Source organism: Asparagus officinalis, chromosome 9, assembly GCF_001876935.1.
Source record: "Asparagus officinalis chromosome 9, Aspof.V1, whole genome shotgun sequence".
Classification (NCBI taxonomy): domain Eukaryota; kingdom Viridiplantae; phylum Streptophyta; class Magnoliopsida; order Asparagales; family Asparagaceae; genus Asparagus; species Asparagus officinalis.
In genome coordinates, this window is record NC_033802.1 from 34,685,911 (window position 1) to 34,696,658 (window position 10,748).

Consider the following 10,748-nt stretch of genomic DNA (forward strand, 5'->3'; position numbering starts at 1 on the left):
TATGAACTTAGAAGTGGTGTCGCTTCTTAAAAGAGCTAAAGGTTTGTTCTTTAAAGAGTTCATGAACCAGGAATAAGCACAAGGCCATAACAGTGCTAAAATATTAATTCTCATTGAAACAAGAGATTAGTGTATGTACAATATTCTCCGGTTCTATCACAAAGAGTAATTAGTTTAATGTTAAGGCAACTAACGACTTTGATAGAACTTTGAGGTATTTGTACTAAGTAAAGGTTTAAATCGAAAGATACCTCTACATATGTATACTTATCTCATTTTGTACATATTGCAGATTATTTTTAAATATAATACTATTAAAATGTTTTTTCAAACAAAGTGGGGGATTGTTAGTATTTGTTTGTAAAAAACAAGATAGTCCCACATTGGAATTTTGAACATTCTTTTAGAGGTTTAAAAGCATTGAATGCTTATTGGGCTTTGAATAATGGATCAAAGTGTAGGCTTCTAAACCCGCGTGCGGGTAGCGCGAATAATGCGCGATTTTGACGCGATTATTAGACGCACTTAGCACTTTGCACGCTTGCCGCTGCCGCTTAAATGTTCTATTTTTTATATATATAATTATATATTGAATATATTTTATTTTAATGTTATTTTGAATTTTATGAAAAGACAAGTGACTGTTGAAAAGTGGCTGTTTGTTCCAAGGGGTGTTTTGAAAAGTTGTGACTGTTGGAAGCACCTTTGCAAAACTATAAATAGTTTATGTTTTCAGATATCTAAAAATAATAATAAATAGTTTATGTTTTCAAAAACTTCTGCAATATTACAAATTTGTTTCACAACGAATTAAGGAAAATTCCAGATTTGCTTACTGGAATTTTCCTTTTCTGTTGTATACTGGGAAGAAAATTTGCATTAACCCGAAGCAACTTTGAATATCAAGTGGGGGCAAATATTTTTTTAAGGAAAGTGTTTCACGCCTCAGAATTTCTGTCTCCTTCAATTTTAAAACTAACAGTAGCACTTGAAACTAGCGCAAAGAAATCAATGTCACTTCGCATGTTTTGAGTTGTGTTTGCCAAACCCGTTGCTCGAGACCGTTAACCTCTCCGAGATCCAACAGAAAGGATTGAATAATTCCTCGTGGAACCTTAGAGAATGATTTTGATGCATTATTCAGTGACAGATGAGTACAGCACCATATCCAATTATAGACGAAGTCAGAAGTTTAGGATGTTAGATATGCATCTAGCTCCCTGGAGCAACAGAGACACTTTCACCTATTCCTCGTCGTTAATCCATGAAAAGTGAGGAGGAAGAACAATTGCTCTTTCAAGCCAAAAAAACAATTAAACCTTCCCCAAATCTTTTGCAATTTAGATCCCCACAGATTAAAATTTTGGGTTAAGAGTAACATGATCGTTGAGATGTTGAGACGCCATGAAACCACAATAAACCATCTAGAATGCGTTACTAAATCGGTGGGCTGGGTATATGCTCCCACAGTAAACGTAAACATCTAGGCCGCAAGGTATTAGATTTCAGAGATGTTGTTCAACATTTCCGCAACAACTGCACTCACGTTCGACTATGCTTCGAAACAATACAGCCCAACGCGTGGATACAGAGTTCACAAAATGCAAGAGATGGTTGTGAAGATTAACAAAATACGTGAATTCATGCGAAAACGTGACATGAGGGTAAAACAAGAAATGCCAAACAGAAACCGTGTACGTAAAACAAGAAAGATAAAATATACGTTGCATAAATGTAATATGATCATGAAATAAGAATGCCTCTCCAATCACAACGGGGGCATACAAGCTGACGATGGGTATCAACCAAAACTTGACAAACTCCAATATCCTAACCAGCATTGAACCCTCATCTTCTTCTATCAAATACTGGCGAGCAACGGGCTGTCTAAGAGAGTTCACTCAATAACTAAAAAGTTGTAACCCATCATTAGCCGCAAAACAAGAACAATTGCAGAGCAAAAATGACAAATTACAAGAGTGAATCCAACCACAGATACCTTAGCCCTTCTAAGAACTTTTTAACGGGAACAATTGTAAAATTCGCCAACAAACTCAAGGCAACATCCATATATCTACACATAACATTCAATAATCCATCTACCCCTTCAGGTCCTTTCACTCATCAGAATTCACCCATATACAGTGCCGGACCCCCAGTGTTTAACTACAAGAAGGTATTACCTGAGCCCAATGAGTGACGTCATTGCACAACATAAGAAACATCTGCTCTTCAATGGAAACTACAAGAAGGCAAAAGTGGGGAGCAGACCGGCATCGCAAGAACAACATAATAACGGGGCCAACTATTCACACTCCCAAACAGTAACTCTGGGGGTGTGTGAGGACTAAATTGTCCTTCTCCCAAACCAAACCAGGCCAAGTCCAAAAGGGCATTTTCGGCAATCCAACTCCCAAAGTTACTGTTTGGGAGTGGATATAGCAAACATGTAATCTAAGGTAGCTCAGTATGAGGCAAGGGAATGACAAATCCGATTCATGGTTCATAGATTGCTTAAGAAACCACAACAATTTCATCTATAATGCCTTAGCAGGTAGCCAGCAACAAAAGATAAGATGGGTAGGGATCTATGAGCAATTGAAAACAATATTGAAATACAAAGCACCAATAAGCAATATATATAAGAGTGACCCCCCAATTAAAGATCTCTCAGACGTTCCGAGTACAATTTTATGAGACCAATTGTCAAATTGATCAATAAACTCAAGAAAAATCAAAGTAATCAAAACCCCAACAAGTCTTCCCCTTCACAGATCCCTGACAAGCCTCACCGGTCAGCACTGCCCCCAAAATAAAATCCAAATATTAACTTCAATCACAGATATGAACTCCAACTTCAACGGTAAGACAATAAATAACTCCAGTAATACACACTCATGGATCTCGTTGAAAACATAACAGTACACAACTCAAATTACGATTAAATTTCCTACAAATATTAATTAATTAATTACTAATTAAGCCTGGCAGTTCTATTTCTTGGTGGTTGATTTGTTGTCCCCTCCTCCTCCAGAAGATTGAGCAGCCTTTTTAGCTGCCTTTTCCTGCAGCGCTTTCGCATCCCTAAATAATTAAAATATAATATGACTTCAATAAATAAGAATATTTGGAGATGAGATTAAATTAGGGTTTACTAATAATAAAAAGATAATACCTTTCTCGACGCTGTTCAGGAGTGAGGCCGTCGTCCTTCCCCTTGCCCTGCTTGTTACGAGCCTGGGCTCTCTCTCGATCCCGATCCCTTTGACTACCGCGTATTCATACCGAATTAAGGACTTAATCCTCTAACAGATCAAATCAAGCAAAAAAAAAAGAAAAAAAATATATACATAAATCAAGAAATAATTGAAATCAGATGGGTAAAAAGCCAAGGATTTTGTGTTAAAAGGATATGAGTCATCCTTCTCCCCTCTCTCTCTCTCTCTCTCTCTCTCCCCCCGTTTCACAAAAGCCCCGACTTCTGTGCGTGATGAAGAGGCGAAGACCAAGAGGCGAATTTATAGAATAGAATAAACAAAATTAGAATTATTTTTAACTGGTTTTTAACATATATCCCCAACATTTTTTGGGTTATTTGCATATATAGCCCTCGCATCATGTGTATTCACAAAACTACCCTCCAAATCCTCGCATTTGCAAGACTAAAGATGAAATCATCAGCTTTGGTAAAAAGTACCCAAAATAAAGTTGAAAATTGAATGATTTGGTGTATTTTCTTTCCAAAATAAACAATTTGAGGAATAGTTTTGCAAATACTAATATTTGATAGGTTATGTTGCAAATACCCACAATTTAAGGTGTACCTGTGAAAATAACCCAAGTTATTTCCTAAGGGGGTGTTTGGTTGCATTGTTTTTGAGAAATGTTTTCTCAAAAGTACTGACGCATGGCATTTATGTAATTAAGAGTTTTCTATACATTTCTATAAAATGTGTTTGGCTCCAAAAAAATTTACAGAAATGTTTTCTGTAAAGTGCCCAAAAGTACCAAATTTTATGGAAATTGATTTCCTTCTAAAATGGGAGGAAATCTCTTGGAAATCTCTTAGAAATCTGACGCATTCATTATTTAAATAATAAAACCCATTAACTCTTTTCTATAAAGTTCTCACTTTTCTATAAAGTTGGTGGTGTTTGGTTACATTTCTATAAATTATAGGAAATGTTGCTATTTTCCCAAAAGTTATTTCTCATTTTCTTGTTTTGAACTAAACAAGCACAATACAAAAAATAAGAAAATTTAAACTTTTTAACTTCTCAAAACTTTTCCTATAATTTTTTTAAAAAATACAAGGAAATCAAATTTGGGATGGAAAACATTTCCTATAATTTATAGAAATGTAACCAAACACCCCCTAAGGTTATAGAGTGACAACATTTTACCAAAAGAGTTTAACCGAGTTAGAATGCGACCTATGAATAGTATGTTAAGATTCCAAGATGACTCTTTTAGAAAGCACCGTTGGAGGTGCTCCTCAGCCAATCTTGGGAGTTTGCTATAAAAAAAAGAGTGAGAACATTTTAATTATTATTTGACCCTTCCAATAATCATACATAAATATAAAAACAAAACATTTTAGGATTAACATGATTAAGTTAAGTAATTAACATATTAATTGATGCTATGTAAATAAAAATTGGTAAAAGTAGGTTTACAGAGACTATGAATGAAAGATAAATAATTTAATAATATAAAAATATTTAAACTAATTATTTTGCAAGTTTAATTAATTTGGCTAGGGCTAGAAGAATATTTTCAACGAACTTCATTAGAAGTTAGGATGGAATGCAACTGACGATTGACTAGAATAAATAAGAAACCAAATAACAATTATGATGATTTAGTTTACAGTTCTAGTTAAAATACTTAAAATGTGAAGGAAGTATTATGAAAAGCTCATTCTAAATAATCAAAGGGATAGTTGTTGAGAAAATTCTTATATTGGGTTGATTACATATTAGTTCCTTACATCTCGTAATTACTAATTAATTTTTCAATTCTCAGTGTTTGTCAATTGTTCTATCAAATCTACAATTTTAATGCATTAACGTCCCTCTGGTAGCCTCCTTATTATTTTCTCTCACCGTGATTTAGGGGCCGTTTGGTTCAATTTCTATAAAAAAGAAGAAAGAGGAAAGTACTCAAAATTTAATTTCCTTGTATTTCTATAAAATTTGTAGGAAAAATTTATAGAACTCAAAGAGTCATATTTCTTATTTTTTGTTATTTCTTTGTTAGGTTCAGTATAAAAAAGTTCCTAACTTTATAGAAAATATGTTGTTTTTTTTTTTTTTTGTTTAGTTGGATATCACTTTATACAAAATAGTTTACTAATAATGCCTATGGGAAATCACACGGGAATAGTACTAGTGTACTTAATTAATTTAATTTTTTAATATATGTAGAATTCTAAATTGAAGTTTACTAATAATGCCTATAAATCTAACTTTTTTACTTAGAAATTTTTGGTCCCACTTTTTGGAATAAGTGTAGTTTAAACCCACTAAGAAAAGAATTAATAGAATTCTAAATGGGAATATGACAGTTATAAACTTCATTTTTAACAGAACTAATAGAATTCTAAATGAGGATATGACAGTTAAAACTTCAATATGTTAAAAATGAAATGAGAATATGTTAATTTAATTTTCTGTGCTTCAAATGCAATGAGGAGGGTCATGTGGCCAGAAATTGTAGAGCTTTCCTCCGCCCTCAGGATAAGAAGGTGGATTTATCAGGTTCTACTACTTTGTGTAGTAATGCCAGAGTACTAGCTTCATTTGCTATCCTGACCATTTCTGAAGGTTCATCTTCTCTAGAACTTCTCAAGGCCAGATTGGGGTTAATTTTTCATTGGAAAGAATGGAGGGGTAAAGTTATTCCTATTAAGGATAAGACCTATCTGGTCGAATTTCCTTCTCTCTACCAGATGTTGGATGCTGTTGATAAGCAAGTTATTGATTTTGGTCTTTTCATCGAATTTCCTTCTCTCTACCAGATGTTGGATGCTGTTGATAAGCAAGTTATTGATTTTGGTCTTTTCAAAGGATGGCTGGCTCCATGGTCGGAAAATATTGGCATGAAGATTATAGACTCTGCTTTTTATCAATGGATTAAATTTTATAATCTGCCTTTTCATTTCTGGTCTTCGGATATTTTAAATCAAATTGTTGGTTCATTTGGTGAACTAGTAAGAATTTGCAAAAATCTGAAGGATAAAATTAATGGCCAAGATGTCCGAGTTTTAGTGAAGGTCAAAAGTTCAGATTGTATCCCTCGTTCTATTATCTGTTCATATGTGTCTCAAATTGATTCTTTCAATAGAGAAGTGCAGCTTTCTATCACTCCTATTGGAGTTGGGCAACTGGGATCTGAAGTTATAGGCAGACACTTAAACGCCATGGAAGCCCAAGGGGATGATGTGATTGAAACTCTATGGTCAGATCAGAATGTAGCAGAACAGAAGGATGTTTCTGACCATCTCAATTCAGAAGGAAAGAGTAATGTTAAAGGCAAGGAAGTTATTGAGCAGAATCTGAATTTGGCGAAGATTATGGAATCTCCTGTTATTCCTCCTCAGTCTAAGGAATTAATTCAAATTGAGAATATTGTGGATCTTCCTGTTCTTCCTCCTCCGTCTAAGGAATTATTTCAAATTCAAAATGTTGTTGATACGGTAGAGGAAAATCAGGAGATTCATAATAAAGAGAATATCAATAGTAACTCTGATTTGCTGCCGGATTCTCTGCAAGATTTCCCGTATGATCTAGTCAAACAAAATTGGAAGGGTCACACGGTCTATATTGAGAAATCCACTTGGGCAGCCTATTTGGGCGGGAAAGATGATTCATCAAATTCAAATTCTGCCACTTCTAAAGTGCCAAATTCAGTTCAGACTCCAGCCATTCAATCTTCTACTTCGGTTCCTCCAGGATTTGCTCGTCGGTCAGATGTGGGAATCTCCACCAGGACCGCCAAGAAAAAATCTTTCAGCTCTAAGCACAATGTCTTCATCAAGCAATCTTTAGCTGCTAAGAAGAAAATTCGGACCAATATCAAAGGTACCTCTATTCGAACTTCAGCTTCTTCTTCAGCTACGCCTATAAATTCTTTATCTAAAGATGTTATAGAGAACATAGCTTCTAATTGTGGTTCTTCTTCAGCTACGCCTATAAATTCTTTATCTAAAGATGTTATAGAGAACATAGCTTCTAATTGTGGTTTAGTTCTATCAGAACATTCCATAGATTCTCTAAAAGCTAAAGAAGTCAATGTTTGCCTTGATGCATAAATGATTGCATTCTCGTTAGTTGATGATGGTATGGTTATAATTTGTTTCTTATGAAGTTATCCACTTGGAATGTGCGTGGTTTAAATGATCCTGTTAAGAGACGTATGGTCAGAGACTTCTTAGCGAGTTCGGCTATAGATGTTATTGGTCTTCAAGAAAGTAAAATTTCTAAGCCTTCAGATAGAATACTAAAATCTATAGGTGGTAACAGGTTTTCTCAATGGTGTTGCTTAGATTCTTTGGAATCCAGGGGAGGAGTTCTTATAGGATGGACATATTCTTTCTCTTTACTCAAATCTTATATTGGGATTTTCTCTGTCACTGTTTCTCTTCTTCATAAGCAATCTAATTGGAGTTTTTCATTTACGTCAGTCTATGCTCCTAATGATAGGGAAGATAGGGAAGTTTGTTGGTGGGAGTTGAACTGGATTAGAACCTCTTTTAAAGGAGCATGGGTTCTTTGTGGTGACTTCAATGTTACTTTATATGTTGAAGAAAGAAATGGATCAAGTAATTCATATAGGGACTCTAACTCCTTTAGAGACCTCATCAACAAATTATGCCTTGTTGATCTTCCTTTATCAGGCAGATCTTTTACTTGGTCTAACAAGCGTGAATCTCCTTCTTTAGCAAGATTAGACAGATTTCTTATTTCCTCTGAATGGGATAGTAAATATCCTTCCTCTCTGTAATTTTCTCCTCCTGCCATGGGCTCTGATCACTCTCCTATTGTTCTTGATAGTCAAGGCATTCCTCCAAGTCCTCCAATTTTTAGATTTGAAAGAAGTTGGCTTCATAATCCTGATTTCATCCCTTATATTAGTAGCTGCTGGAACTCTTTTGTTTGCCAAGGAAACCCTGTTGATGTCTTCATATCAAAACTTAATCTTACCAAACGAAGAATTAAATGGTGGAAAAAGAATGTCCTTGGTTCTATCTCATCTAGGAAAGATGACCTTCTCTCTAAAATTAATTCTTTTGATCTTTTGGAAGAACAAAGACCTCTTTCTGAGTCTGAATTTAATGACAGAAAATCTCTCCAAATATCATTTTCTTCAATCATCCAAGAAGAAGAAATTTATTGGCACCAAAGATCTAGATTACAATGGTTAAAGGAGGGAGATGCTAACACAGCTTTTTTCCATAAGACTGCTACTTTTCACAGGAATGCAAACTTCATTGCATCCATCAATCATCAAGGGAAAGATCTGACAAATGATAAAGATATTACAAATGCTTTTTGTGAATACTTCTTATCCATTTTTGGTCAGGTTTCAAATCCTAATATCAGTATGAATTGGTCTAATCTTTATCCAAATGAAGATTTAGACCTTTACTCTCTAGAAGACCCCTTTTCAGAGGATGAAATCAAAAAAGCAGTCTTTGGCATGAATGCTAATAAAGCTCCTGGCCCTGATGGTTTTTCTATGGCTTTCTATCAGACTTTTTGGGATGTTATCAGATCTGATTTGGTTAGCTTGATGACTTATTTCCAACAAAATCCTTCTAGCCTTTGTAGGATGAATAAAGTCTTCATAACTCTAATACCAAAAATCAAAGACAGTGTCTCTGTTAAAGATTTCAGACCAATCAGTCTAATAAATTGTATCTTCAAAATATTCTCTAAGATTGTGGCTAACAGATTGGCCCCTCTTCTCCCAACCTTGGTTTCATCCACCCAAACAGCTTTTCAATCGGGTAAATCAACTCTTGATTCCATTGTGATGGCAAACGAGATGATTCATTACTGTTCAAAAAGGAAGAAGGAAGTTGCTATGCTAAAGCTTGATTTCACTAAGGCATTTGACTCCATCAACTGGAATTTTATTCTTAGTTTACTCAAAGCTAGAGGTTTTGGAAGTAAGTGGTGCACATGGATATATCATATCATCTCATCATCTCAGTGTGCTGTCAAAATAAATGGCCATCCTTCAAAGTTCTTTTCTTGTAAGAGAGGTTTAAAGCAAGGAGATCCTTTATCCCCAATGCTCTTAAATATAGCAGTGGATGTATTAAACAAGATGATTCATAACAATGTAGATGAGGGATTACTGAATAATCTTGGTATTAAGTTACCTCTCAACCATTTGAGAATTCTACAATTTGCTGATGATACTATTCTCTTCGTAAAAAGCTCCTCCAAAGACATTTCAGTTTTGAAAACTATTCTTTATTTTTTTGAGGAAGTCTCAGGTCTGGCTATCAATTATTCTAAATCTTCCATTGTCTATTTTGGTAAGATTCCTATGAAAAATCTTACTCTCTCAAATTCCCTTGGATGCAAAGTGGCCTCTCTTCCTATTAAATATCTGGGTATGCCTCTCAAATATGGTAAACTGACCAAATCTGATTGGCAACCTATTTTTGATAATCTCCATAAAAAACTTGCATCTTGGAAGAGGAACTCCTTGTCCTATGGAGGAAAATTAGTTCTTCTAAATTCTGTGCTGACTTCAATTCCATTATACTTCATGTCCTTCTACAGGTTACCAATTTGGGTCATTAAGAAAATTGACAATATTAGGAGAGGTTTCCTTTGGACAGGATCTGATAAATCAAGTGGATTCAAGTGCCTAGTTAGCTGGAGAAAAGTCTGTCTAAGTAAACTTGAAGGAGGATTAGGAGTTAAGGATATTCGGTTGTTTAATATTGCCTTGCTATCAAAATGGCTTTGGAAGTGCCTTGATCACAACTCAAATACGGGTAAATTTCTTTGTCAATTGTATTGCACCAGAGGCAATCTTCAAATGAATCTTGCAGGAGCTTCTAAATCATCATTCTGGAATGATATTTTATCTTTTAAGAACGAGTTTCTTCATAATATCTCTTGGACTCTGGGAGTAGGTGATTCAATCAGATTTTGGGAGGATAAATGGACAGGATTTCACTCCATTGCCAGTCTTTATCCTTCTATTTATAAGCTAGCCTTATCCCCTAATGTCTCTATTTGCAGTCAAGGTTTTCAGAGAAACTCCATTTGGCAATGGAGACCTTTGTTGAGAAGATGTATCTCTTCTTCCTCTCAAATGGAAAAGGATAATCTCATGGAGCTTTTAAAGAAATTCCAAACTTCTTTCACACCAGATAATCCTATATGGTTGCTTTCAAATCCTGGCACTTTCACAGTAAAATCCTTCTATCAGTTTCTCAATCAGAGAGGTATTATATCACCTCATTTTAAGATTACTTGGAAGATTAAAACCCCACCTAGAATCAGCTTCTTCATCTGGCTTCTGTGCAGCAACAAACTTCATACAAAGGATAATCTTTTATTAAAAGGTTGGATAGGAGATTCGATGTGTATCTTCTGTAGTTCACACTCAGAAACCAGGGACCACTTGTTCTTCTCATGCCCAATAACATCAAAAGTCTGGTCTCATTTCAAAAATTATTATCTTCCTTTCTCATGGCCATCTTCTTTTTCAGATTTATTGCA

The 10,748-nt window shown here is 34.9% G+C and overlaps 1 protein-coding gene across 1 annotated transcript; it reads right to left on the reverse strand.

The window, feature by feature from the left end:
• On the reverse strand, positions 2,611–3,516 carry LOC109824736 (small EDRK-rich factor 2-like). Its single transcript, XM_020391384.1, has 3 exons — positions 3,415–3,516; positions 3,176–3,275; positions 2,611–3,084 (listed from the first exon to the last, which is right to left on the reverse strand). Exons 1-3 carry the CDS (start codon positions 3,419–3,421, stop codon positions 2,994–2,996), a joined length of 198 nt encoding a protein of 65 aa, XP_020246973.1. The 5' UTR covers positions 3,422–3,516; the 3' UTR covers positions 2,611–2,993.

Excerpts from the sequence above, each read along its gene's own strand:
- LOC109824736 (XM_020391384.1), bottom strand. Across the intron at positions 3,085-3,175 it reads CCTGAACAGCGTCGAGAAAG|GGATGCGAAAGCGCTGCAGG; the intron begins GTATTATCTTTT and ends TTAATTATTTAG.